General features: G+C 45.9%; 2 protein-coding genes and 1 non-coding gene across 4 annotated transcripts; 2 read left to right on the top strand and 1 right to left on the bottom strand.

The window, feature by feature from the left end:
- Positions 1-530: 530 nt before the first annotated feature.
- LOC143016700 (myosin-9-like) lies at positions 531-19,987 on the top strand. The gene is made up of 43 exons (XM_076171158.1): positions 531-723; positions 4,621-4,811; positions 4,897-5,037; positions 5,373-5,529; positions 5,661-5,688; positions 6,349-6,442; positions 6,953-6,973; positions 7,767-7,859; positions 7,954-8,017; positions 8,130-8,228; positions 8,351-8,494; positions 8,674-8,769; positions 8,903-8,979; positions 9,246-9,440; positions 10,057-10,230; positions 10,467-10,640; positions 10,773-10,887; positions 11,118-11,305; positions 11,479-11,600; positions 11,711-11,780; positions 11,877-12,037; positions 12,346-12,454; positions 12,814-12,945; positions 13,039-13,245; positions 13,410-13,547; positions 13,683-13,806; positions 13,904-14,075; positions 14,180-14,392; positions 14,506-14,650; positions 14,746-14,952; positions 15,117-15,221; positions 15,390-15,542; positions 15,665-15,913; positions 16,051-16,263; positions 16,442-16,654; positions 16,810-16,971; positions 17,060-17,188; positions 17,400-17,488; positions 17,871-17,994; positions 18,102-18,310; positions 18,471-18,579; positions 18,737-18,909; positions 19,010-19,987. The coding sequence occupies exons 2-43, from the start codon at positions 4,626-4,628 to the stop codon at positions 19,110-19,112; spliced, it is 5,877 nt and encodes a 1,958-aa protein (XP_076027273.1). The 5' UTR covers positions 531-723; positions 4,621-4,625; the 3' UTR covers positions 19,113-19,987.
- Positions 19,988-20,897: 910 nt separating this feature from the next.
- On the top strand, positions 20,898-26,942 carry LOC143016702 (mitochondrial glycine transporter B-like). 2 transcript variants are annotated; one of them, XM_076171159.1, is made up of 8 exons: positions 20,898-21,273; positions 21,867-21,971; positions 23,136-23,260; positions 24,109-24,193; positions 24,307-24,486; positions 24,680-24,848; positions 25,027-25,190; positions 25,297-26,942. In XM_076171159.1, the coding sequence occupies exons 2-8, from the start codon at positions 21,957-21,959 to the stop codon at positions 25,417-25,419; spliced, it is 861 nt and encodes a 286-aa protein (XP_076027274.1). In that variant the 5' UTR covers positions 20,898-21,273; positions 21,867-21,956; the 3' UTR covers positions 25,420-26,942. The 2 variants fall into 2 exon arrangements, with proteins under 2 accessions (XP_076027274.1, XP_076027275.1); XM_076171160.1 differs by lacking the exons at positions 20,898-21,273; positions 21,867-21,971 and adding an exon at positions 21,978-22,789.
- An 851-nt stretch (positions 26,943-27,793) lies between these two features.
- Positions 27,794-27,866, bottom strand: trnar-ccu (transfer RNA arginine (anticodon CCU)). Its single transcript has one exon. It is a non-coding gene; the product is annotated as a tRNA-Arg (tRNA).
- Positions 27,867-27,942: the final 76 nt, after the last annotated feature.

Genomic DNA, 27,942 nt, shown 5'->3' with positions numbered 1-27,942 from the left:
GTATTTAAGACCGTCGAACATAACCTTGAAGACTTTCAATAAATAAAAAATATCTTTCCTCTTTTTTTGGCCTTTTCTGGTGTTTACAGTGTGCAAGACAAACAAAAATGCTTCACATGAGAATGAAATGTGTCCACATCTGACTGTCATGTGATACCTGTGCATTTGTTTATCGAATTTAATATATATATTTATTCCAAATTTCCCCCTGAGATCTTTTGTGAATTTGTTTTTTGCGCGTACACACAAAAACAAAATCAAAAATGAAATCTATAATTAATTGGGGACGAATTAGCTGATCATATTAATATCTAAATATCATTTTTGATTCGGGTTAATCGAGACACTTTTATATCTTAAACTTTTTTGTAAAAACATCCAATAATTGCAGTACTCATATCGCAGACGGAGCAGAGGAAATCCCTTATTTACATGCTTTCACAGGGAGCACTTGAATGCACCATAAGGCAAAGGGGGCGTGGCCGCGCGTTTACCTGCGAATGATAAAACAGGGCGGATTAAAGGTGCAGCGCGGCCATTAGAAGAAGCTCCGCGCCGTGTAGCCTGATCGCAGCAGAGACAGAGACACACCGGGACAGACACGCAAACAGGCTCTGCTGTGTCTCTGTGGACAGACAGACAGACGTGTGGACAGCTACTTGGCAGACACGGACTCAGACAGAAGCACCGAGCTCACCTACAGTGCCTGCAGCTGAGAAACACGTAAGCTTCACTCGTTTCTTACTTCTGCAAAGTGATGATGAAGCGGAGTGGAGACATTCTGGGGCGCGGCCGAGCGTGCAAAGTGTCATGGAGACTTTAAATGTCACTGAACACCGGCGAAGAGTAACTTTAACTTTAAAAATGAGAAACGTCGCGCACCTGGCCAGGTGTTCTTCATCAGGACACACACACACACACACACACACACACACACACACACACACACACACACACACACACACACACACACAAGCCTTTTAAAGTTGCGCATGCTCTGTTTCAACGTCGATGCGCCCATAGGCTTTTTAATTGTTGACATTATAACATCACCTTACATAACCTCGCAGTGCAACGCCTTATGATATCAGACCTACCTGTCATTACAGGAGGATAGAAGTTAGTAAAGGTTGAGTCAACAAATCGTTTCCTGGTGTTTTTGAACGTTTCATACTTAAAGACTTTTCTGGAATCGTCTTCACACTGTTGAGAAAGCTTTCTGCAGAATCCACCTGCCTGTGGACAAAACTCTGCTTCTCCTTCCACCTCTTCATCTTCTGAGGCCCACAGAGACGGGCACAATCACACACACCCACACACTTCTGCAGCACAGATCATAAACACGTTAGATTATGTTGGTGTGTCTCTGGGAGAAAGTTCCAATTGTCCAGTTTATGATGCTTCTCACCGACTTGAAGCACTCAAATGCAACGCACTGCCTCTTAACTATGACCTCATGTGACCGCAGTGTTCAATCGACACATCCGACAAATCGGCTCACCTGCACATTCTTAAACGTCTCTGGCTGATGTTCCCGCGGCTTTGTGCACGTCTGTCTTGCTTCTTGCCAAACACAGCAAATATTTGTACCAAAGTTGTTTCAAACAGGCTGTGTGTTTGAAAGCTGCCGTACAGAAGCTGGATCAACAGAGTTTTGTCTAGTAACCTTTCCTGCCTGACTGAAAACAAACAGCCTCGTCCCTTCTGAGGTTATGTTAGAATAACTTGCTTGTTTTCTTTATTTATGCAGCAAAGATTAAAAGTGCCTCTTTCATGTTAGACAGGAAAAACAGGCCACACCTCAGGTATGAGCGCTGGTGTTCTCATCACTGTGCATGATTTCTGTACTGTTTACCTACTTTGGAGACTCTTCCTCGCAGTGTTTGTCTTTTTCTCATGTGATTTGCGTGAGTCTTTTGTTAAAAGACAAACGGAACACACCCTGGTCTGTATCTGCAAAATGAGGCCGTCACCTTTGCTGTTGATTGCACCGATCGGTCCTGCACTCTGGAGAATGTTCTTATGTTTGCGAGCTTTGTGGTGATCCAAGCTGGGTCTTATTTCTTATCCCCACTTGCTGATTTGCAGATCGAACACAGTGTTTGTCTGCCTTCACAGCACATTTCACCATCGGCTGATTACCTCGTCTCTATCTTCTTTCTCCTACCCTCTGAACATGTACAGTGAGAAGCCATCCATCTTCTCTAAAGTTCTCCTTAAATCTATGATATCTCATAAAACATACACAAGTTGGTCCCTCATCTCTCCTTCTCTCAATCATCAGTAGTCTGCTTGTCGCTGTAGGGGTGTGTGTCTGTCGCGTGTGTGTGCATCTGTGTTAATGAGGCGCTGAAGCAGGATAAAGCAGAGATTGACTGCCTGCCAGGAACAGGAGCGAGCAGGAGGAGGTAGAAGATTAAATGTGTCCGCACATACAAAAAGAATCGGCCACAACTCAAACTGCCTCTGAGTTTGAGGTCAGTCAGGTTAATCGGGCAAAAGATCTGACGTCTTTTGAGTCCTCAGACGAGGCTAAGGCGTCATTACACACACATGGAAGTGTAGCTGTGTCCAACTGAGATGGCTCCAGTTACACTTACTACAGTTTGCAGACGGGTGGCAACTTGTGCATCACGTCTGCATCTACTTTCTACACAGAAGTGGATGCAGTAAGACCAGCCTGGACCATAATGTGTCAAAATGTGTGAGCCCACAATTTGTGCAACTTCCTGAGGAAGTTGGCCCATGGAGAGTTGTCACAGCAAGAACACGTGTGTCAGAATGTCACAAGTTAGCACGTCTGTGACATGTTGCAAGTTTTTGGCGAGACTGTTATGAAGCACGGAGCCCCCCTCCCCACCCCCGTCATCTGGTGATGGGTGGTACGTTCCACCTCTCTGATTGTTGCAGGTTTATGCCCTCGGGACTTGAGTCATTGACCACTAACAGTGAGGAAGCTCCTCCACTGATCTGTAGCGTCTGAGCACATAATGAACTTACACCCAGGCACAGACGACTCCTCATACTCTTATCCCTTTATATACACACACACACACACACACACACACACACACACACACACACACACACACACACACACACACACACACACACACACACACACACACACACACACACACACACACACACACACACACACACACACACACACACACACACACACACACACACACACACACACACACACACACACACACACACACACACACACACACACACACACACACTCTGTCATTAGCTCCCCTTGCACACTCTTGAGCTCACACTCTGGACTGCCCCTTGTGATGTCCACTTGTATGATTGATCTTCCACGTGGGCAGTGATAATAATTGATGAATTTACAGACAGCATTTATCGTTCTTAAGATAAATTTGTACAGATTTCCAGTAAATCAATTGTCTGGATCTTGAATCTTAACCTGATGACAAAGACAAAAAGGTGTCACAAGAGACTTCAGCTCTTCAGTTTCCACTCTGGCTCGTTGATGAGTTTGGGTGTGAATGTTCACTCGAACGCTACGGCAACGGAAGAATCTATAGAATATCAGCAGCAAATTTGGGTGAGGGCAAACTGGAGAAGACTTATTTGATCGCTTCGGGGCATATTATTTTTCTGAGGTGTGAGTGTGTGTGTGTGTGTGTGTGTGTGTGTTATTCCAGGGTGTGGTCGGGGATAATGACATTTCTCTCTCTGTTCAGACTTGCTCCCGACATTCCTCCTGCTCCCCTGACTCTCCTTTTCTGGGGCAGAGCCTTCGTCCCTCAGCATGTTGCATAAGGAGCCACTGGGGGCTGTGGATGCACAGATCCTCCCTCACTGATGGAGAATTAAACCCCTCTGGTGGAAATTGCTAATACTGAAGGGAGATTTTAGGATAATGGGACAAGGGGTTGGGAATTTGAGGAATTCTGTCTCTGTAATGAGCTGGTGAGGAAGGAATGTAGGCCTGCCAGGGAATAAAGGATGGACAGGTAGACGACTTTAAGAGACGGTCATGAGATGTGAAAGCGTCTTTGTCTGATGGTGGGGCTGCTGAGTTGGATTGAATGATTAGTTGACCTCCTTTCTGGTCAAACTCCATTTTGTTAATCGTCAATGATTGAGTTATCTGTAATCAGACTGTGTGTGTGAACTGACAGCTGTGGTAATCTACCCGTGGCTGCACTGTACCATGTGTTAAACGAGGCCTGGGATACGATTCTATACGCCACAAGATCAATCAGATGTTCTACACCTGTAATCTGCATACTGCAGTGTGTGTGTGTGTGCGTGCCTCTGAGTGCTTGTGTATTACCCTTTTAGAATAATGGCTGGAAATGCATGCAACTGATGTGCGTCTGTCTCTTCTGCGTGGTTTCCCAGCTGTTATCTGATCAGATTTGATTTCCTGTGACAAAGCTTTTGAGCTAAAGCTTCAGCAGCTGGATGGAGAAAATGGAAGTGCAGTGCAAACGTACATCTGCTCTATGAATAAAAGGCGTTTGATAGCCTTGTTTTGTGTGTTGTACAGGATTTGTAGCAGCTTGTCGATCACATTCACACGTACTTTGTCGTACAGTCCTCAGCCCTTAACCTCTGCTCTCCATCTCTGTCCCAAAGCTACCATGACGGACGCAGACAAGTTCCTGTATGGGGACCGCAGTGGGGTCAACAACCCTCTGGCCCAGGCTGACTGGTCCTCTAAGAAGCTGGTGTGGGTCCCCTCAGAGAAGGTGGGCTTTGAGGCCGGATGCGTCAAGGAGGAGCATGGAGACGAGTGTGTGGTGGAGCTGACCGACAGCGGCAAGAAGGTGAGGAGGAATCTGATCCGTATGCATTTGTGATTCTCCAAAGGTTTGTGAATTTCATGTGACTGCATTGTTTTCTTACTCGCAGATCAAAGTAAACAAAGATGACATTCAGAAGATGAACCCGCCCAAATTCAACAAGGTGGAGGACATGGCTGAGCTCACCTGCCTGAACGAAGCCTCCGTGCTGCACAACCTGAAGGAGAGATACTACTCCGGACTCATCTATGTCAGTTTGTGTTCATGTCAAACCCATGCGCAGGCTGTGTGATCTGATTTGCATTGCAAATTGCAGTGGTGCTGGAAAGTTGCATAACAGAAGGTTAATGGACAGTCGGTTAACTGTTATTATGCGTATTTGTAAGATTCCTGACTTGAGCAGGCGTTTGTGGAGGCTTTATGAAGTGAGGCTCTGGTAAACATCCTGTTTTCACTCAGTGAGCACTGTAGCACCTTAGAAAGTGGGTGGTCGTGTTGTTTGCGTATTGAAGCAGTTCAAAGATTGCAGCATATGCGTCCTAAGAAAATGTATCCCCTTTTTAAAATCTTCCCTTTCTGTCTCAGACGTACTCCGGTCTGTTCTGTGTGGTAATCAACCCGTACAAGTACCTGCCCATCTACACCGACGAGATCGTCAACATGTACAAGGGCAAGAAGAGACACGAGATGCCCCCCCACATCTACGCCATCACAGACACCTCCTACAGGAGCATGATGCAGGGTATCACTGTCTCCATTATCTGATCTGTCAGCCACTCGGCTCTACCTTCACTGCCTCTTTATGCTCATCACTCTCTCTCTCTCTCTCTCTCTCTCTCTCTCTCTCTCTCCCTCTCTCTCTCCTCCTGCCAGATCGTGAGGACCAGTCCATCCTTTGCACGTACGTCACTCTTTTCTATCGGTATCCCTGTTATTCCAGAACAGTCTACAGCTTCTTCTCGATCACTGTAACTTTAAAACAGGACCACCATGTTTAGGAAACTTTCAAGTCCTCGGGTCGGATCAATATTTGTCTCTAATGTTTAAAAAAAGAACCCGGTTTGTGTCCATTTATGACTTATGAGATCTGTGCCACTATGTAAGCAAGAGACGCGATTTAGGCCACTTCAGCCTTTGATACGAGTCTGACTGAGATAACAGATAAGATATGTATGATGTACCGTATGTTAGCAGATACTGAAACCAATTGCCACATCCTGGTTTTAAAGGCTCCATTTCCTCAAATCAAGTATCACTCTCCGCCCAGTAATGCACAGGTGGTCGTCTAAAGGACCAATTTGTTTTCTGTATTGACGTACTGTATCTTCATTCCATCAGCAATCAGGTCACACTCAAATTGTGCTTTTAAAAGGTCTGAAAACTTTAAATACCTTAACATCTTAGTTATTGCCAAGTCATTTTGTTTATATTCTCTGTATGCAAAGTAAACTTCAGGATTTCTGCTTTATTTCAAAAGGAACAAGTTATCAATAAACACGATCATGTAAGGCAGAGTACTTCCTGTAATATCAAGTCAAGCTGATTTCCTGTTCCTCTACAGCGGGGAGTCTGGAGCAGGAAAAACAGAGAACACCAAGAAAGTCATTCAGTATCTCGCCCATGTTGCCTCATCTTTCAAGTCCAAGAAGGACCAGGTCAGTGACGTTCCACTGTCATGTCCCTCTCACCCTCTCCTCCCTTTAACGACAGCCAATCCTGAACAGGTTTTCCTTCTTTCTCCTGATGTGCCTCCTTCTCCTCCTCCTGCTGTACTTTGTCCCAATATTTAATATTCGGTTTACCTGGAAAAAGTCTTAGATGTGTGTGTGTGTGTGTGTGTGTGTGTGTTTGTGGACTACTGAACATTCCTCTTTCAGGCCTGGACTTGTCTGCCTCACCTGTCTGCAGAGACTACAAGCCAAGCAGAAAGCAGGAGTGTGTGTGTGTGTGTGTGTGTGTGTGTGTGGGTGTTTGGGTGTGTGCGTGTGTGCGTGTGTATACTTGTACAGTTTCCCTTTTGTGCGAGTTCTCAAATATCTGACCCGGCATGTTACAGGAAAATGCTTTTGTCATAATGCCGACCGCGGCGTCGGACCAGTGTGTTAACTCTGCTGCTGTGTGTGTGTTCCACTTATCTCACTCTCTCTCTCTCCTTTCATCTCCAGGGCAGTGCAGTTTTGTCACATGTGAGTTGATTTCTCTGACTCCATAATGGTTTTGCACATGCACGCTTCCACTAACACAAAGCTCACTTCCCTGTCTGGGTATTGGGGGGGGGGAGAAATGCTTTACAGATAATTTAGCCTTCCAGATCAAAAAAGCAAATCGGATCACTATGAATCGCCCCTTTTGTTTCGGCATGCGTTGACTACTAATGATTAATTTCCTTCTATATAAACGCTCTGAAATGCGTTTAAAGAGGAAGGTAGATCTCAATTGTCATTTCCTGCCGAGCGTCACACCCAAGCAGTAACTGTATCTCAGGGCTGTGTCACACACTGAACTGTACCTTGGTATTTTGAGGCCGTACGCGCTGAAAGTTTCCCCTCCACCCAGCACCTATTGTTCCCCCAATCTGGTCAGTCTAGAATTTACCTTTGTTATGAAACGTGGTGAAGGGGTGTTACACTGCACTCCTGCATTTCCGTGTGTGTGTGTGTGTGTGTGTGTGTTCGTGCCTGCATAGACAGGGATGATCTTACAGGGTTTTTGTGCTTGAGTGGGCTTGCTGTGCCTGGGGAATGTGTGTCGGAATGCACAGGTTGCACTGTTTGCTTGTGAGTCTGTGTGATCTGTTGGGTAATGATGTCGTCCCCTGAGGTAATGCTTTTCAAAGTGGACCCTGGTTTGTTTAATGGACTGAATGAGTTTGCTCGGATTGCTGCACCAAAGAAAATGCATGATTTAGCCTCACCAGAGTCTCAGGGGACGTTATGGACTCTTAATAATCCTTTACTGACACTGTCCACTTCCTGTCAGGGGGAACTGGAGAGACAGCTGCTGCAAGCAAACCCCATCATGGAGGCCTTTGGCAATGCCAAGACTGTCAAGAATGACAACTCCTCCCGATTTGTAAGAATCATTTAAATGCCCTATAGTCACCAAGTTGTCACCACAAGTTGTCAACAAGCGTTAAACGTGTCCTATGATTTCTTTTCTATTCTAGGGAAAATTTATCAGGATCAACTTTGATGTCAACGGATACATCGTCGGGGCCAACATCGAGACTTGCATCCTTTTTCAAATTCATCTCTTCATCACATCCCGTGTCTAGCAGTTTAATGGTGGTGTAGCTCTGCCATTGTTTTCTGTCATTGTCGTCCTTGACAGAATTGTTTTCAGATCTGCTGGAGAAGTCTCGAGCCATCAGACAAGCCAGAGAGGAGAGGAGCTTCCACATCTTCTACTACATGCTGACAGGAGCGGGAGACAAGATGCGCTGTGAGCCATTTTATTACAGTGTGACTGTGTTGAACTGTTGCGCAGTGATGGAGAGCCGTCTCACCGCTCCAGGACGTACAAAGTGTAATTCTCCATGAATATCTGCTCTGCTCCTCCTCTAGCTGAGTTGTGTCTGGAGGATTACAGCAACTACCGTTTCCTGTCCAATGGAAATGTGACCATCCCTGGCCAGCAGGATACAGAATTGTTTGCAGAGACCATGGAAGCCTTCAAGATCATGAGCGTACCAGAAGAAGAGAGAGTTGGTTGGTCTTTTTTTTTATAAATGTGCCAGAGAATTGAATGTGTACTTAAAAGGCAAAACTGTTTATTAGATATTTGTTGCGCATGTTGAGTGAGTTAGTTCATGGGTTAAGAGTTGTATTGTAGAAAATGTCTGAGATTGTTTTGTCTCCAGCAGCTGATGAGCTCTCTTTCTGATCAGGTCTGTTGAAGGTCGTGTCTGCTGTACTGCAGCTGGGAAACATAAGCTTCAAGAAGGAGCGTCACTCTGACCAGGCCTCCATGCCCGACGACACAGGTACACACAAGCAACACAACCACCTTTTTATTGTTATCGCAGTTTGTATGTGACTAAAATCCTTTTTCAAACTTGAAATCCATCCACCTTGTTTACCTTTTCGTTTTCACCTGACCCCCTTTTTTTACCCCAGCGGCCCAGAAAGTGTGCCACCTGCTGGGCATCAACGTGACGGACTTCACCCGAGCCATCCTGTCTCCCAGAATCAAGGTCTGCACAGCAAATCATTTAAGAGTCCTTGATTATCAGTGAAATGGGTTGATTGGTTTGCCTTGAAGTGGACTTTAGTCATATACTCAAACTTATTATAAATCCTGTCAACATGTCCCCACCTGCGGGACAGTTTTAGGACAGGTTGTGGTTCTGTATTGCACCATATAGTTTGACATTTAGCTGATTCATGCAGATATAAAACCCAAAATCAACGATTCAATGATAAAGGATGACGCTGATGATGGTTCCCTCTTTTGCTGCAGGTTGGCAGGGACTATGTCCAGAAGGCCCAGACCCAGGAGCAGGCTGAGTTTGCCGTGGAGGCTCTGGCCAAAGCCTCTTACGAAAGGATGTTCCGCTGGCTGGTCATGAGAATCAATAAGGCCCTGGACAAGACCAAGAGGCAGGGAGCCTCCTTTATCGGAATCCTAGACATCGCTGGGTTTGAGATCTTTGAGGTGAGGCGTTCAGGGCTCGACAGATCAACAGTAATGCATCATAACACAACTTCTCCACTAACAGGGCTGCGTCGGCTTAGCCCCTCCATCTTCTGAAATGAGATTATGTGCTCAGCAAGTCAGTTTGAGTCTGTTGAATCTAAAGGTGGCTGCTCCATTGTTGATCAGTGCTTCTTCATCAAACATGACAGTGACTCACAGGGTAAGGTGTTAATGGTGCGTGACGTTGTTTGGCTTGTGATCACTTGAGGACAATGGTAAGAATTTGCTCCTCTGTAAGAGGTCAAGTTTGCATTTTTATAGCAGGAAAGGATGTTGGCACGAGGATATTTGGCACCATTGATGCGAGGATGTCGGAGGAAGTTGCATTCAGAGCTGTGCTTCCTCCTCGCACGATGTGGAAAAAAAAAGCTGGAGAAGTGGCCAAAAGGTCTCACACCGAGCGGCTGAGCACGTGTTCATATTTCAGCTAATGGCAGAGAAAAGTCACTAAGCCAAGAGAAATATTACCACAGACGTTAGATGATACAAGACACGTCTGTTTTTTGATCGTTGTATACTGCGTTTAGGCATGATTGTAGGTACGTTAATCCTCCTGTCTCTCTCTCCCTTATAGCTGAACTCATTTGAGCAGATGTGCATCAACTACACCAATGAGAAGTTGCAGCAGCTGTTCAACCACACCATGTTCATCCTGGAGCAGGAGGAGTACCAGAGGGAGGGCATCGAGTGGAGCTTCATCGACTTCGGCCTTGACCTGCAGCCCTGCATTGACCTGATTGAGAAACCAGTAAGATGTCTCCCACAGTGATTCTTCTTCTTCCTCATACCATCTGACCTCCCCACTATGACCTGTAGTGACCCCTCTGACCCCTCCCATCTGCAGAAGCGCTCTTTTATCTCGGCATCAAACATGTTGAGGCTTGCTTGTTACAAAAGACAATTATGCAGACAGTTTTCATCATCAGTTCCTTTGAGCTACAGACTGACTCGTCCTCTCCTGCCTGATTGCTCTCTCGCTCACAGAATGGACCTCCAGGAGTCCTGGCTCTGCTGGATGAGGAGTGCTGGTTCCCCAAAGCCACCGACAAAAGCTTTGTGGATAAGGTGGCTCAGGAGCAGGGCAAGAACCCCAAGTTCATGATGCCCAAGAAACTGAAGGATGATGCCGACTTCTGCATCATTCACTACGCTGGAAAGGTCAGTAACTGCACATATTCACCTAAACCTTCATAATTAGGTGGTTGATCAGTGTGAAATCTCCCTCAACCCACAAATACTCAAACAAAATGGCCTGGACTTCATTATAAACTGGTCTCTCCTCCGGTGCAGGTGGACTACAAAGCAGATGAATGGCTGACGAAAAACATGGACCCTCTGAATGAGTGTGTGGCCTCATTGCTCAACCAGTCTACAGATAAATTTACTGCTGACCTGTGGAGGGACAGTAAGTCATGTTGCCACGTAAAATAAACCAATTGCACAACACGATGGGTGCCCTTGCACGTGTCCTATACTCCACCAAGCGTGTGGAGGAAGATGTCCACACGGATGGAACTGAAAAGGATTCCATGGTTGGCTCACCAGTTGGACAAATGTGACAATGTGCAGTTTGCTTATGTGATCCATGCTTGAATGAATTGATTTTACATCTTCGTCTCCTCCGCGTCCTCGCAGTGGACCGCATCGTTAGCATGGACAAGGTGGCGGGAATGTCCTCAATGCACGCCAACTTCAAACCTCGCAAGGGCATGTTCCGCACCGTGGGCCAGCTGTACAAGGAGCAGCTGGGGAACCTCATGGCCACGCTCAGGAACACCAACCCCAACTTCGTCCGCTGCATCATTCCGAACCACGAGAAGAAGGTAGAGTAGAACGCGCAACAGCTTTTTGAACTGCGGCTGAAAGGACCCCCGACCAATTTTGGGAGAGACAAGAGAATGACACACACCCATCACCATCACAGATTAACGGAGAACAACAGAAGAACGCACACCTCTGCTACGTCTAATTGTTTTGTGTGGGTCCCCTCCCTCAGGCTGGCAAGCTGGAGTCTCAGTTGGTTCTCGACCAGCTGAGGTGTAATGGAGTCCTAGAAGGAATCCGTATCTGCAGACAGGGCTTCCCCAACCGCATCGTCTTCCAGGAATTCAGACAGAGGTAATGATGCGCAGATAAATGGGCGTGTTTTTGATTTAACGAATTAAAGCTGCCTTACCTCACATTTGGTAGTACTTGAGTCATTCTCCTTCTGTCGCTCTGTCGCTCAGGTACGAGATCCTCACTCCAAACGCCATCCCGAAAGGCTTCATGGATGGCAAGCAGGCCTGTGAGCTCATGGTAATAACACAAGTTCACTTCAGATGAGAAACCCAATGCTGCTGTTGTCTTCTCGCCATTGTTCAAGTGCACCATCTGCTGTCTTGTCCATCTCAGATCCGAGCCCTGGAGCTGGACCCCAACCTCTACCGCATCGGTCAGAGTAAAGTGTTCTTCAGAGCCGGCGTCCTGGCCCACCTGGAGGAGGAGAGGGACATGAAGATTACTGATATCATCATCTCCTTCCAGGCCTGCTGCAGGGGATATTTAGCCCGAAAGTATGCAGAATGACACAAAAAATTGTTTCTCCTGCTGCAAACTATTTCACTTCAGACAATGTTGGCATGTTATTCTATCGGGTTCAGTCATAGTTTGCAGCATTTGGATGTTTTTGCTTTCGGCATATTTACCAGTGGTTCGTCTAAATACTGTATTATTACTTCAGCCCTGATAGAAGAGCTGGAGGCGGTCTATGCAGACCCAGGGGGCCTTGTTTAGTACCAGTTTATCTCTTTCAGCCTGAGAGGAGCTGCAGCATAGCCTTGGGTGTGTGTGACGTGTGCTTTACATTTGATTTTGAATTCAGAGCTTTTGCCAAGAGGCAGCAGCAGCTGACGGCCATGAAAGTGATCCAGAGGAACTGTGCGGCTTATCTCAAACTGAGGAACTGGCAGTGGTGGAGGCTTTTCACCAAGGTACACATGGACGAATGGGAAGAAAGTACTTTATGTGACACGACTAAATGAAACTTCAACACATGTTCATATCATACAACAATCGGACAACAAATTCCAAATGGCACATTACCTTTATATTGATCAATGTGCCTGACATTGTGATAATAACAACAATATGATAAAGACAAAGGTGATTTATAATATTCATGGTTAGAAAAAATTAACCCTTACCCTGCAGGAAAAGATTTCTGTGTGAAAAAAGTGGTACGTGGTTTTAAGGGTTCATATCAAAAGAGTTTTTTCCTGTCCTACAAACAACACATTTTATAAGTGTATGAACTCCTGCTATTAAGGGTTTGTTTTCCCTTTTGTTCCAGGTGAAGCCCCTGCTGCAGGTGTCTCGGCAGGAGGATGAAATGTTTGCCAGGGAGGAGGAGCTGCACAAGATGAAGGAGAGACAGCTGCAGGCCGAGGAGCAGGTCAAGGAGTTTGAGACAAAGCAGCAACAGGTAACAGATCCTGTCATATCTGTCTAAACTTGTGGAAAGAATCGGAGCTCATTTCTTTGTGTGATGCTCACTTTTACATTTCCCCTCTGCTAGCTGAATGCAGAGAAGTTGGCCCTGCAGGAGCAACTTCAAGCGGAGACTGAGCTCTGTGCTGAGGCCGAGGAGATGAGATCTCGTCTGTCCACCAGGAAGCAGGAGCTGGAGGAGATCCTTCATGACCTGGAGTCTCGCTTGGAGGAGGAGGAAGAGCGCGTCACCCAGATGCACACTGAGAGGAAAAAGATGCAGCAGAACATCACGGTCAGTCACACGCTGTGGGATAATGGAGTGGCACTGTGTCCTTCACCTGCAGTCCATTTTCATAACGTATTTAAAGCAGCTATAATGGAGTTTGATTGCATAAGAACTAGTATATGCCAAGTAGTGTAACTTTCAGTCTGAGACTCTTTGTCTTCTACATGCAGGACCTGGAGCAGCAGTTGGATGAAGAGGAAGCAGCCAGGCAGAAGCTTCAGATAGAGAAAGTGACCATGGATGCCAAGATGAAGAAGATTGAGGAGGACGTCATGGTGCTAGATGACCAGAACAACAAGCTCAACAAGGTCTTTGCTTGTTTGTGTATTCCACAATAACATTCAATTGCATGATTTCCCACATTATGGTGAAACCCTCACCATGATAACGAACCTTTACACCCTGGAGCATAAGCAAAATGTCTACGCGTTTGTCATCCACAGGAGAAGAAAGTCCTTGAGGAGAGGATCTCAGAGTTCACCACCAACCTGTCAGAGGAGGAAGAGAAATCCAAAAGTCTGCAAAAGCTGAAGAATAAACATGAAGCCATGCTCACGGATTTGGAGGGCAAGTTATTGCTACATGTGGTTGTTGTTGTGATTGTCTATTGCTTTTTATAAACCAATTGAATGAATGAGTTGAGTGTCTGACTTCTTCCACTCAGATCGTCTTAGAAAAGAGGAGAAGCAGCGCCAGGAGCTGGAGAAAAACCGCCGCAAGTTGGAGGGCGACTCCACGGACCTCAATGACCAGATTGCAGACCTGCAGGCCCAGCTCGCTGAGCTTCGAGCACAGTTCGCCAAGAAGGAGGAGGAGCTCCTTGAAGCACTGGCCAGGTTGGGGCCATTTTGGAATATCCTGTCCATTGACGGGGGATGTACTGGGGCACTAAGGGTACTGAGACGGTGTTTGAAATGGCTCCTATTCCCCTCACCTCCAGGATAGAGCAAGAGTCTGCAGCTAAGAACACAGCCCAGAAGAAGATCAGGGAGCTGGAGGCTCAGATCTCTGAGCTGCAGGAAGACCTGGAGCTGGAGAGGCAGGCCCGCTCCAAGGCTGAGAAGCACCGCAGGGACCTGGCAGAGGAGCTGGAGGCCCTCAAGACTGAGCTGGAGGACACTTTGGATTCCACTGCAGCGCAGCAAGAGCTAAGGTAACTGATTGTCCTAGAGAAGATCTAAGTAGTAGTGTTGCCCACTACCATTTGATATTATATGAATATGATTATTGTAAAACATTTAGTAAAATCTTTCATCACTCTCTCAGGTCAAAGCGTGAGACGGAGGTTGCTCATCTCAAGAAGACGCTGGACGATGAGGCCAAGACTCACGAACAGCAGATGGCTGACATGAGACAAAAACACAACCAGGCATTTGATGAGCTCAACGAACAGCTGGAACTGGCCAAAAGGGTAAATGAAGGGGGGAGAAACCACGTTAGTCTGTTGTGGAATGTTCTCCAAACATCTGAATAGCAAATTAATGTTTATGTGTGCCACTCCTTCAGAACAAGGCATCTGTGGAGAAAGCCAAGCAGGCCCTTGATAGTGAGTGGAATGAGCTGCAGATCGAGGTGCAAAGCCTCACACAAGGTAAAGGAGACTCTGAACACCGCCGGAAGAAGGCTGAATCTCAGGTCCAGGAACTACAGATCAAATTTGGAGAAACCGAACGGCAGAAGCTGGAGCTGGCGGACAAGGTGGCCAAGATGCAGGTATGGAGAACCTGGATCCTAAAGACAAATAAGGCAGTGAAGATGACTGGTGATGAGAGGAAGGTTACTCGATGTTTCTGTAGCTTGATGGATGAATGGGTGTGGAGGACGACGCATTTGAGACATTTATTCACAAATGTTTTCTTTGTTTCTTAAATGTATAGTCTGAGCTGGAAAATGTAAACAGCCTCCTAGGTGAAGCAGACGGCAAGAACATCAAGACCAGCAAGGACTTATCTTCTTTCGAGTCTCAGCTGCAGGATGCACAGGTACAAACACACATGCAGACATGTTACTACTTCCTTTTGACTTCTGGTCTCTCTTCTTTTGATGTCGGATGTTTTCTTTCACTCTTACTGAATTGTTTTTAAACGTAAATCTGTTTGAAGGACATTTAAACCATTGCTTCAAATGTTTTTTTGTCTTCTGAATTCCAGGAAGTGCTCCAAGAGGAGACCCGTCAGAAGCTCTCCCTGTCCACCCGCCTGAGGCAGATGGAGGAGGAACAGAACTGCCTGCGGGAGTTGTTGGAGGAAGAGGAAGAAGGCAAGAAAAATGTGGAGAAGCAGGTTGCAGCTCTGCAGGGTCAGGTCAGTGCACCATGTCGACTATTTTGCACACCTCATCACATTAATTGGTATCTTAGAATGAAGTGGTACCGTGCTCTGTGCTCAATCCACCGCTAATGCACTCTTTTGTCTTGTATCTCCAGCTCAACGACATGAAGAAGAAGCTGGAGCAGGAGGCCTTGTCACTGGAGGGGTCGGAGGAGGGCCGCAAGCGAATCCAGCGGGAGATGGAGAGCGTGATGCAGCAGCTGGAGGAGAAGACGGCAGCCTACGACAAGCTGAACAAGACAAATACCAGATTGCAACAGGAGGTGGATGATCTCATGGTGGACCAGGACAACCTCAGACAGGTCGTGTCCACCTTGGAGAGGAAGCAGAAGAAGTTTGACCAGGTATGACCGCAATGTAATGTGCAAACAAAGACACAAGATGCACTTAAAGTTTAACATGAATGATAAATGACAACAAATGTCCAAATTATCGATTTTCCCGAGGATGTTAAAGATGTGGCTGTCTTCCTTTCTCCTAGATGCTGGCAGAGGAGAAAACGATTTCTACTCAGTTCGGTGATGAGCGTGACAAGGCTGAAGCTGAGGCCAGGGAGAAGGAAACCCGAGCCCTGACTCTGGCACGTGAGTTGGAAACCATGATGGACCTGAAGAATGAGGTGGACCGGACCAATAAGACCCTCAAAGCTGAGATGGAAGACCTGGTCTCCTCCAAGGACGATGTTGGCAAGAGTGTAAGAGCAAGCAGTGCCCTCTTTTGGCTGTAATTAAGAAATGCAAAACAGTTGATTGACTGGGTTGGATTGGAAAGTTATATAGCACAGGAACAAAAGTGCTGCTCATCATTGTTGGGAGACTGTTGCTATATTGCTCCAAAATGCTGCTGATATAGCAATACAACTTCTTAAACAGGTCCATGAGCTGGAGAGGTCGAAGCGTGGCATGGAGCAGCAGCTGGAGGAGATGAGAGTCCAACTAGAGGAGCTGGAGGATGAGCTGCAGGCCACAGAGGACGCCAAACTGCGACTGGAGGTCAACATGCAGGCCATGAAGGCCCAGTTTGACCGAGACCTGCAGGCCAGAGACGAGCAGGGAGAGGAGAGAAGGAAACATCTGACCAAACAAGTAAGAAGAAGCTGATCAAATTTTGGTGTTCTCCATGTTTGGCTGAAGAATCTTTTGTATTGAATTTATACCAAGAACAATTTTAATATACAAATGAAACTTGTGGTGGGACCAACAAAATCCTAAACTCAACCACCGAATCCTATTACTGTCAGGTGCGTGAGATGGAGGTTGAGCTGGAAGACGAGCGCAGGCAGCGCACACTGGCCCTCTCATCCAAGAAGAAGCTGGAGATGGATCTGGGAGAGCTGGAGACCCAGATCGACTTTGCCAACAAGGGCCGTGATGAGGCCCTCAAGCAGCTGAAAAAGATTCAGGTAAAACACACAGACCCTTTTTGTTTTTCTTCTATTTATTGTTTCATTGTTTTTGTGGTAAGCTTGCATTGTGCACTTCCACCTCCAGGCCCTGATGAAAGACCAGATGAGAGAGGTGGAAGAGCTGCGTTTGGCCAAAGAAGAGGCCATCAACGGTGCTAAAGAGACTGAGAAGAAGCTGAAGACCATGGAGGCAGACGCACTGCAGTTCCAGGAGGTATGAAAGTCACATTAGAGGAGGCAACCTCAGTCATCACACTGTTACCACATCGCAGTGAGAAACACAAGTATAAACAATTCTCCATACTGACTCCTCTGCCTCACTTGGCCTATTTCCATTCGCCTGGGTGGAAGATGTGCTCACCAGGTTACACTCGGGTCTTCCAGCTGTTTGAATCGATGCGTCGTCTCTGTCTTCCTTCCTCTAGGACGTGGCAACCGCAGAGAGGATCAAGAGACAGATGCAGGCCGAGAGAGACGAGCTCCAGGATGAGGTCAACGGTTACAACTCCAAGACGTAAGGACTAAATAATAAAACCTGCAATGTACACAAATGTTATTAGATATTCATATGTAAGTGTAGTTTATAGTTAATCATCATGAATAACAGTTTAAAGTAAATGAATACTCCCAATTTTTTATCATTCTTCATCTTAATAATTAAACTCCTCCTCCAAAAACGACTTAGTTGCACCTTAAGCGATCTATCAAACCTTAACCCAAAGATAATCCACTCCTCATCCATTGGCATCTTCAGCGGCAAAACTCTTGTGTAGAAAGTGAAGTATTATGTACTTAATTATTCCGAAATCCATTGGCAGTTTGTGAAGATGAAGGACATCTGTACTTTCAGTCCTATGTACATTAAGTGCCGAGTCTCTTCCTCACTTGCCGCTCAGAACTTTGATGGCAGACGACAAGAGGAGGCTGGAAGCTCGTATTGCAGAGCTGGAGGAGGACCTGGAGGAGGAGCAAGTGGGCAGCGAGATGCTCAACGACCGCCTGAAGAGAGCCACGCTGCAGGTGAGCTCATCACACCGCCCGGCTACCGTTAGTCAGCAAGTAGAAGGGAGGGAAAAAAACATACAGTGTGTTTAACTCTCAAATGTGTGTGTGTGTGTGACTCTCAGTCTGAGCAGCTGACCACTGAGGTGGCCACCGAGCGCACCAACTCCCAGCGCCTGGAGGCGGCGCGCTCCCAAATGGACCGCCAGAACAAGGAGCTGAAGCTGAAGCTGCAGGAGCTCGAAGGAACCATCAAGTCAAAGTACAAGTCTTCCATCGCCACCCTGGACGCCAGGATAGCTCAGCTGGAGGAGCAGCTGGACATCGAGTCAAAGTGAGGATACTTTTGACAACTTCATTCAGTGTCTACTTTTTTCTCAAAATGTTCAGACTTAATTTTCATAACATTTAGATTATTTTTGGCTGGGTTGTAATTGTCACTGTTCTGTACTTGAGACACCGTGCTGATTTTTCACATTTGCTTCTGATTCCAGGGAGCGTCAGCAATCATCCAGACTTGCTAGGAGGACGGAGAAGAAGTTGAAGGAGGCGTTGCTCCAGATTGAGGATGAGAGACGCAACACAGAGCAATACAAAGACCAGGTAGGCCTCATTGCAAATCCTCCTCAACATGTTTCAGATGTAGGTGCAGCAGCAGTTGATTTAGTTTAATTTTCAGATTATTAAATGAAAGAGTGGAGTCTGATTGTGCTGCTGCATCATTGAACCCTTGTTGACCTGCTGTAAACCTTCTGTCCAGGCCGACAAGACGAACAGCCGAATGCGCCAGCTGAAGCGTCAGCTGGAGGAGGCTGAGGAGGAGGCGACCCGAGCCAACGCCTACAAGCGTAAGCTTCAGAGGGAGCTGGACGATTCCAATGAGTCAACGGACGCCATGAACCGTGAGGTCAGCAGTCTGAAGAGCAGGCTCAGGTAATTATCCACTAACTCCACCAGACCTTTCATACACACAGCTCTCTGCATTTTCAGTGGTAAGTGGGGAAAAATACACTAATCATTGTTTGTTTTGAAGACGTGCGGATGGCCCGTTCAACGTGCGGAACGTCCTGAACCGCTCGGGTGTGGAGAGTGATGAGGAGATCCCGCCTGAGGCGCCCGAGGCCGCCGCTGAGTGATTGGAGCGCAGGACGGAGCAACAAACTGCCACCTCTCAGTCACCATGCAGATATACAGAAGTTAAACATGCAAAATACCAAATCACATTTGTCCTATATGGGTTTAGCCTCTTTGACACAAGACTTACAGCTTTACTTTTATAGTACTTTCACCGTAAGGCATCTATATTTGGCCAAACATTATTATTCAATAAACGTGAGTGGTGTTTTTCTACAAGTGCTCGCCAAATACTTTTCTATTCTACATTTCAATTTTACTAGAACAGTATCACAAGATTTGACTGGAGATGAAATGCTCTACAGGCCATCACAGTTTCACTTTTGCGCTTGAACTCTCGGCTGTTTTTTTTGCCATTTTGGAGAGAGCATTGGTTGTTTTATGCTTGTTTTGCACACAATCACAGGCCTTCTGGGAGTTTAGATGTAGTAAAGTAAATGCATAATCAGACTGCATTATGGTGTCTCACTGTGTCCGTGTTGGTGGTTTTTTTTTCAAAACGGAATTGCACAATTGCCAAAAGGGACACAAGCTAAGATGGCTCAGTGTGGTATAAATGGTTAAACTACATCTAAATGATAGAGGTTTGACAGAGTTTTGGTGATGGCTTGCTTGATGTATTTCTCACTGGTTTAACACTTGTTTTGGGTGGTGGTTCATGGTATAGTAGCTCTCACTGTACTCTGTGCTGTGCTATGGTTTGCACATTGGAGCAGGTGTCTGTCAGCACATTAGCTTCTGAATGAGGGTGATCCAGCATATTGTAGGTAAAGTATGATACCTTGTCAACAAAATTTCAGTATACTGATGCCAATATTTTAAGACCATTCTGTGTTTTATTAGATGCCTTATTGAAATAAATTGACCAACTACACAATGTCCCTGTTTCTCTCTTGTTTGACCACTAACTTGAATTAAAACCCTGAATTAAACTCTTTAATAGTCCTGTGTGCCACTTGCTTGATAGCCTGAGATTGACACTCAAAGGATTAAGGAAAGAGTGCTTCATTGGTTAGAGCTCTGTGATTAGAGGCACCCAAGGGTCTGAGTTGTACAGGATAGATGAGGCCAACATGCAGAGGTGATAGATTTCCTAGATGCTGTAAATCGTTTTGGTTTTGAAGTGGTTGAACACCCACACACAGTTTGCCTGATTTGACCCCTCGGACTTTCGTTTCTTCCTTAATATCAGATGTGAATAACGGGTACCAAAAAATGGTTTGTTTTTTTAGTACGATATCAAGAAAATAGTGTCAAGTTAGGAGATTACGTTGAACAAAACTGCAGATCCTCTTTTGATATGAATCTGAGAATTCATCAGTGAAGACTCCTAAAATTAACACATCTTTCCAGCATTGCTATAGCAGCTCTACATAAGTGGATGGTTTAAATCCCTTGCTCCGGGGTTCTATGATAGTAGGGGTTGATGTTGGCGGACACATGGTGGATGGAAAGATGGCGTGAAGAACCCAGGAAAGAAAATTAATCGGAACTACAGTATCTTTAGTGTTGTGACTTCCAGATGACTTTGGTCAGCTGGTTTCTGACTGAGGTGATGCCACAGCGACACCCTGAGGCCATTAGCTGCTCCTACACAGACTGCATTATTAGACTATAAGTTGTAGTGCCACGTTTTCAAATCTAAACTACTTTTCGAAATATTCAATTTACTCTAGTTTAAACTTATAGTCATTTAATTTCACACTGAATAAACTGACAGGATGTATGTGTTATCTATGCAGTTACGGTACTTTGAACGAGTTTGTGTTGACGTCACTGGAAGTTGACAGGGGAAGAATGCAGCAGCTCAGCCTCAGCGCCAGCAGGGAAGACGTAGCTTAGCTTAGTTCGTTAGCCGGTGCTGCGTTCACTCCCTCATTTTAATATGGCGTTGGAGACACGGGCCATGTGAGGATACAGGGCCGCGCAACACATCACCAGCTTGGCATCACTGAAGACCAACCTGCGGCAATTTGCCGGAGGAGTAGAGACAGCGGCTGACGTTAGCTAACAGGGCTAGCGAGAAAGCACAGCTCCACTTGCCTGACCTTCGCTCGTGTTGAACGGAGACTCGGTTTGACGCCGCAAACATGACATTTTCCGAGCCGGCTGGAGAGCCCCGAGCCCCGGGCAGCAGAGGCCCGTAGCCGGCGTCAGAAGCGGGTAAGTGCAGACTGAAGCGACACATGCTAAGTTAGCTTGTTAGCCGTTGTGTCTGGTTAGAACCGAAGCGCTGAGGAACTTTTCCCAAACTAAGCGGTGGACACGGCAAAGATATAACTTTATGGCGTTTACTTGGAAAATTGGTTGAAACAAATGTAAAACTCCACTTCACCAAATAGGCTGCATTAACAAGACAGTTATATGTGACTTAGCAGCGTGCCGGAGTTAGAGATGCTTCTGTTGCGCGACATGACAGGCTAGTCAGAAGCTACTGCCGGTGTATGGGGTGACTCTGTGACCGTGTAAGCTGGTGACCTTGCGATGAGAGGAATACTGATGGGTACATTTGACATCCATGTGTCTCGAAGAGGTTCAGTGTTTGGTTGGTTGAAAGAAACCTGATGCGGGGGAAAGTCTGAATTCTGAGAAAAGTCAGGTCTTTTTAACTAGCTCAAAATCCTCGTAAATAAGTGTAAATTTAATAGCTGATATGAATAATGGCTGCTTTCCTTTCAGGTGTACCTGTGTTGTGCATCTGGTATAATTCCTTATTATTATTTCTAACACATGTACTTTTCCCCTTCCAATCTTAGTATCGTTAACCGCAGTGAACCGGCTTCAAAACGGCGGGGGAGGAGGCGGCGCCACCCCAGGTCCAATCCAGCCCGGTGTCGCCCTCCACCATGGACTTGGCTGTGGTGAGTTCACATGCTGTCCCATTCAGAGCGCCAAACATTCATTACAGCCGCTATTCAATACAAATCACCCAGTTCCAGCAGTGACAGGATCTTTAAGCAGGCTGATTCCAGACAAAGCCACACGAGATTCCTGCAGTGAAATTAGTGGTGGACACTTGTTTCTTGAAAATGCTTCTACACTTGGTTGCCTTGTGATTCATTGTTAAAGGTCAAAGATAGCTGACCTGTTTGGATCATGGATCATTTGGATACAGAAATGTAGGGTTAATGTTTACTTATCGTTCTTGGCTGAGTCATTACCTCAGCCAAGGCAGTGTAATACTCTGTCTTAATCCACCACTTTGCTTTAGAAGTCGGATTTTGTTTAGCCAACAGTGAAAATAAAGAGACCCCTGCCCTAGACATTTTCTTTGACCCATATTTACTCCTCTCTACACACACACACACACACACACACACATCCGCTCACTGTATGACTCATGCCGTTTGACAAAGATGCAATTTAACAGTGGGCTTTCCAGGGGGGGTTGATATACAGATGTGTGAGCGTGTCGCTAAACCCCGAAGAAAGAAGTAGCCTGGATTAAGCTTCTGCTGTGGCTGTGAAAGGGGGAGGGAGGAGAAAGAGCGGGAGGAAGCCATTGTGGGTTGGAGAGAGAGAGAGAGGGAGATGGTGGAAGAGGAAGGTTCGTGAGAAAGATGGAGGTTTATTTGATGATACATAGCAGTGGCAGCAGCAGTGAGAGAGGCAGGTGAAAGGGGGCAAAATGCAGGAAAAACCGGATTCTCCAAACCGATCCTCAGGCAGGCTGGGAAAGGTGAGAGAGGTTTCTTGTCCTGCATGCTTTAAAGTAGCATGTGTGTAGAGCCTTCATATGCATTGAATGTGCTCACCATGTTTGAATAGCAGGCAGGTTATCTGTGTTGTTGAGTGCTGCTTTGATTTGATGAGTGACATCGTGTGTCTGCTTGTGATTATTATGATTGCTTTGATAAATCCTATTCTGTTGGTCTCCAAATAAATGAATTTAGCATTTAACTGTCTGTCAACTGTGTGTGTGCCTGTCCCTGTGTGTGTGTCCGTATGTGAGAGACACTTGGACTGTCTCTGCATATCTCCATCACCTCTCTGGCTCAGGAACACAACCTCCTCTCTCTCCCCAGGCTCATCCAGCTCTCAAAGCCTTTATGTGCGGCTCCCTCAGTGGCACCTGCTCCACACTCCTCTTCCAACCTCTGGATCTGGTCAAGACACGACTGCAGACGCTGCAAAACAATGCCAAGCCAGGGTGGGTGGGTGGGTGGGTGTGTGTGTGTGTGTGTGTGTGTGTGTGTGTGTGTGTGTGTGTGTGTGCGCGCGCGCGCGCTTAACACAATGGCAGAACGCAGGATCTTTGTTTTACTCTCTCTCTCTCTCTCTTTCACGTTGAATCACTGTCACACACAAACCTACACACACACACAAACCTACACACACATTTGCAGTACCAAATCTTTATGCAGTGTCTGTATCTGCTGTTATAATCCATGTAGAGCAATTAGTCACGCTGGCACCATGTAATTATGCTCTCAAGCTGCTGGGCTGCAATCATCTCCACTGAGAGCTGGCACAGGAAAGGTTCAGGTTTAACATTCCACAGGTGGATGTAAAAGCCCTGAAAAGTGTGTGTGTGTGTGTGTGTGTGTGTGTGTGTGTGTGTGTGTGTGTGTGTGTGTGTGTGTGTGTGTGTGTGTGTGTGTGTGTGTGTGTGTGTGTGTGTGTGTGTGTGTGTGTGTGTGTTTTAGAGCCTCAGATTAACTGGATTTTAAAGGTGATATACTGTATATTTTAGAGGGTTTACTTTCACACACACTACACAAATTCAGTTGTTTCAGCTGTTAAATGTGTGCTGATGCAGGCTACAGAACAATAAACTGTAACTTAAATAAGATGAGTCATCTTCACTGGAAAATGACTTATGATTGACTTACATTACATTAAACTTCAGATATACGAGTCAAATACATGACAATGCAATACCTATAAACACTATTGTATAGCAGTTTCATTTAAATTGCCACTAAAATCTCCATGGATGCAGCATGTAATGTAATGTAATGTAATGTTATGTTATGGTTCCTCTGCTTCATCCTGCAGTGCACCAAAGGTCGGGATGTTTACAGTTCTCATCAACGTCGTCAGGACAGAAAACTTCTTCAGTCTGTGGAAGGGAGTTTCACCAGTAAGTCACTCTGCAGTTATCAGCTATAAAGAACACCGTCTCACTTTGGACAGACTGTGACAGAAAGCCTAATAACAAACAACTCTCTCGTCCCTCCTCTGTCCCTCTGCCAGTCGTTTGTCCGCTGCATCCCTGGCGTGGGAATCTACTTCAGCACCTTCCACTCCCTGAAACAGCACTTCTTCCTCGACCGGGCGCCCAACGCTGGGGAGGCGGTTCTGCTCGGCGCAGGGGCCAGAACGGTGGCCGGGGTCTGCATGCTGCCCTTCACAGTCATCAAGACGCGCTTTGAGGTGAGGCCATTTACAGAATCACTGAACTCACAGCCCGCTGGACCCACACACAGCTGACTGCCCCAAGTGTTAGTATAGAGTTTGGATTGATAATAAACACAACTTAAAATGGAGCCGTCCTTTGTTCTGGTATGTTAATAGTAGGAAAAGTCGATCCCTGTCTTATGAATGTCATGATTTCACGGTGTTTCAGAGTGGCCGTTACAACTACGTGAGTGTGGTAGGAGCTCTGAGAAGCGTTTACGAGACGGAGGGCGTCAGGGCTCTGTTTTCCGGGCTGACCGCCACGCTGCTCAGAGATGCTCCGTTCTCCGGCATCTACGTCATGTTCTACAGCCAGGCCAAGAGATCGCTGCCTCCAGGTGAGAGCCAGCTGATTATCATTGAGGTGATGTCATCATGCTGCCACAGAATATCAGTCAATGTGTCCGTTGTAGGTCAAGCTGTGTTACATCACAGCAAGAAGCCTTTCACGTGTTGCAACAAAATGAAAGCCCCAGAGCTCCTTTTAGTTAATTATTGTGCTTTTCTTTCTCTCAGAGTTGAGTTTGTCGCCGTACGCCCCGCTGGTGAACTTCAGCTGTGGCATGGTGGCCGGGGTCATGGCCTCACTGGTCACACAGCCTGCAGATGTGGTGAAAACACACATCCAAGTCAGCCCGTCGCACTGGACCACAAGAGACGCTGTGCGCTACATCTACACGGTGTGTGTGCTTATTTGATCACAACTGGTTTCAGGCACATTGTTTGCTTTGATGTGAGGCATGTGAGGCAGCATATTGATCTCTACTGCTCTGTCCTCTCCATCAGGAACACGGCCTGAGCGGGTTTTTCCGCGGCGCTGTGCCCAGGTCGCTGCGTCGCACACTAATGGCTGCCATGGCCTGGACTGTGTATGAACAGCTGATGGCTCAAATGGGCCTCAAATCGTGAAGAGCGGCAAGGTGGAACGACATAAACGGAGGCTCGGGTGAAATATAAGGCAGTGATCACTTCAGCTGAGAGTGGAGGGAGATAACAGACTGAATGCAAAAGCAAAGATTGCAGGTGAAAGGAGAGAGTGATAGAGAATGTTTATGTTTAAATGTTTGTGAGTGGTTCTTAACGGCACTCCCTGGTGTGAAGTGAACTCATCTCTCCTCCGCCGACGTTTTGTGTTAGGAGTGAAACTCTTGAACACCCTCGAGTGTGACTGCAACTGATTTAAAAAAAATCGCACGTAGGCTGCTAATTTGCTTTTCTGCAGTGGTAAAGGAAGCAAATTCCTCAGAGGAAGCAGCTCTGGTTTCAGATCGAGTGATGTGCCAACGGATTCATTGTGGAGTGGACTTGCAGGATTTTATCTCAGGCTCAGACAATCATCATTGGCCCACACAGCGGTGCTTTATGGTGCGGGAGTCTCATTTCAGTAAACACAGCAAAGCTTTGTTACCCAGTAAGTCTACGTCAAGTCAAACTATATACTACTGAGGTACTGTACATGTTTGAGTCTGCAGAATGCAAACAGATGTGAGTTTCTACGGAATGCTTAAGAATGAGGATTCATTTTAAAACAGCGATGCGCTTTGCCTCCTTTTCATTGCTCAACTAAGCACTTTTATGATTTCACAATTTTTTTAAAGAGATATTAAGGTGATGGAGAAAACTTTAAATCAGATTTGTTGAAGACGTTTGAGTCCTGCGATCACAAAATCTGCAAAGGCTTAAATAAGTAGCCTGTCAACATGCAGTGTGTCCGTCACATGGATCTTACATATGTCTCAAAGTGCCGTTGTGTGTGTGTGTAAATGTGGAACATGGATATTGACATTTTCTGGCTTTGTACATAATCGACTAAACATGGATCTGCATTAGGTCATATTTTTACGTTGCTTGTACAGATTACCTTTTCCCATAGCTATTATTTATTATTGTCACTATAAGAGGGATTTATTGAAAGCAGTTCAAAGTGCAGCGTGACTTGAGAACACTGTGTTAATGAATTTGATCACCATGTTAATAAGTCCCTGTTTATGTGAGACGAGCCGGAACTGACCGATGACACACACACACACACACACACACACACACACACACACACACACAGTAAGTCGTGGAAGGCTAAGCCAGTGGAAGGAATAGGTGGACACACACACAGACGTTTCACCTCACTGTTGATCGTCCATCATCACGTCACTCCTGTTGTCTCCTTCAATCTTATGTTGGGACTGTATTGTAGCCAGTGGAAGGAATAGGTGGACACACACACAGACGTTTCACCTCACTGTTGATTGTCCATCATCACGTCACTCCTGTTGTCTCCTTCAATCTTATGTTGGGACTGTATTGTATACGGTCGATGTTATTCTATGTATTTGATTCGTGCATCTGTTTGCTCAGACAAATGCTGTGCCTGTTGGTTTTACAGTTAATAAACATTCGTCTCTTGAAATTCACTTTAAAGGGGCAATGAAGAAGACGAGCCTGACATTACTTTACATTACATTTTCTTTTAATGTATGTGAACCTGCAAGTATGAAGGCCTGAAGGAAATTTGAATATACTAACTGCCAAAAAGAAACCTACAGAAGAACAATACCAATCTAAGAATGTATCAGACGCACACCTTCATCAACAGTCTGTACAGCCTGCCTGCCCTCAGCTCTCAGCAGCAGCCCAGTCGTTCATCTGTCCACATTTGACTGCCTACAGTAAAATAAAGGACTGCAGATTCTGCAAGACGGTGATGAAGTCAGTTAAGCCTGCAGGCATTTCCCTAAACAATTACAATGCAAATTTGTTTCCATTTCATCCTCCACCTTCAACCACCTTCCTATTTCAAACACCACAGATACTGTATACAACTACTGTGTTAACTTAAGGCACTCATAACTCCACCAAGGCCCCAAAGTCCACAGATCATGGCTTTGTCTTTCAATGATATTTGACAGATTACTGTGTAGGCCAAGCCATGAGTAAATAAATGATGGCATCTTGGACTACAATGTAAGCAAGGGTTTAATCGTTTACCACCATTGGTCTGAGGCAAGCAAAGGCCTATTTCATGTGAATACATTTTTCAGAAACACAACTTAATTGAAGACACAATAGCTACAGGGCCTGAGCCGGTTTCACGTCTGTCCCATGTTTGACTGCAAAAGTAAACTGAGCAAAGCCACTAAATTTGTAAGCAGCAAGAAGGCTGGTGATTGTTAATCTTCTGTTCACAGTATGATGGATCATGATGCCATTAGAACTTCACTTCTTCAATCACCGTGATAATACATAGCTGGTACTGAGCGTATTGAAATGGTGCTCGAAAAGGATCCACCCCAGATGGGACTCGAACCCACAATCCCTGGCTTAGGAGGCCAGTGCCTTATCCATTAGGCCACTGGGGCATCTATAGGTGTGAAAATGAAGATAAAAAATAAATATCAATGTTTATTATTGTTTGTGTCGTGATACAGGAAATGC

Source organism: Genypterus blacodes, unplaced genomic scaffold (assembly GCF_046128005.1).
Source record: "Genypterus blacodes isolate CSIRO-AG114 ecotype Tasmania unplaced genomic scaffold, CSIRO-AGI_Gbla_v1 ptg000240l_1, whole genome shotgun sequence".
NCBI classification, from domain to species: domain Eukaryota; kingdom Metazoa; phylum Chordata; class Actinopteri; order Ophidiiformes; family Ophidiidae; genus Genypterus; species Genypterus blacodes.
The sequence above is the reverse complement of the archived record's forward strand: the minus strand, read 5'-3'. Positions and strand labels throughout refer to the sequence as shown.

Bases quoted from the DNA above. Each gene is read 5' to 3' on its own strand.
- LOC143016702 (XM_076171160.1), top strand. From the start codon at position 22,739: ATGCAGGAAAAACCGGATTCTCCAAACCGATCCTCAGGCAGGCTGGGA. The intron at 24,194-24,306 runs GTAAGTCACTCT...TCCCTCTGCCAG, and splicing joins TGTGGAAGGGAGTTTCACCA to TCGTTTGTCCGCTGCATCCC. The intron at 24,849-25,026 runs GTGAGAGCCAGC...TCTTTCTCTCAG, and splicing joins CAAGAGATCGCTGCCTCCAG to AGTTGAGTTTGTCGCCGTAC.
- LOC143016700 (XM_076171158.1), top strand. From the start codon at position 4,626: ATGACGGACGCAGACAAGTTCCTGTATGGGGACCGCAGTGGGGTCAAC. The intron at 14,076-14,179 runs GTTGGGGCCATT...CCTCACCTCCAG, and splicing joins CTCCTTGAAGCACTGGCCAG to GATAGAGCAAGAGTCTGCAG. The intron at 16,655-16,809 runs GTAAGAAGAAGC...TATTACTGTCAG, and splicing joins GGAAACATCTGACCAAACAA to GTGCGTGAGATGGAGGTTGA.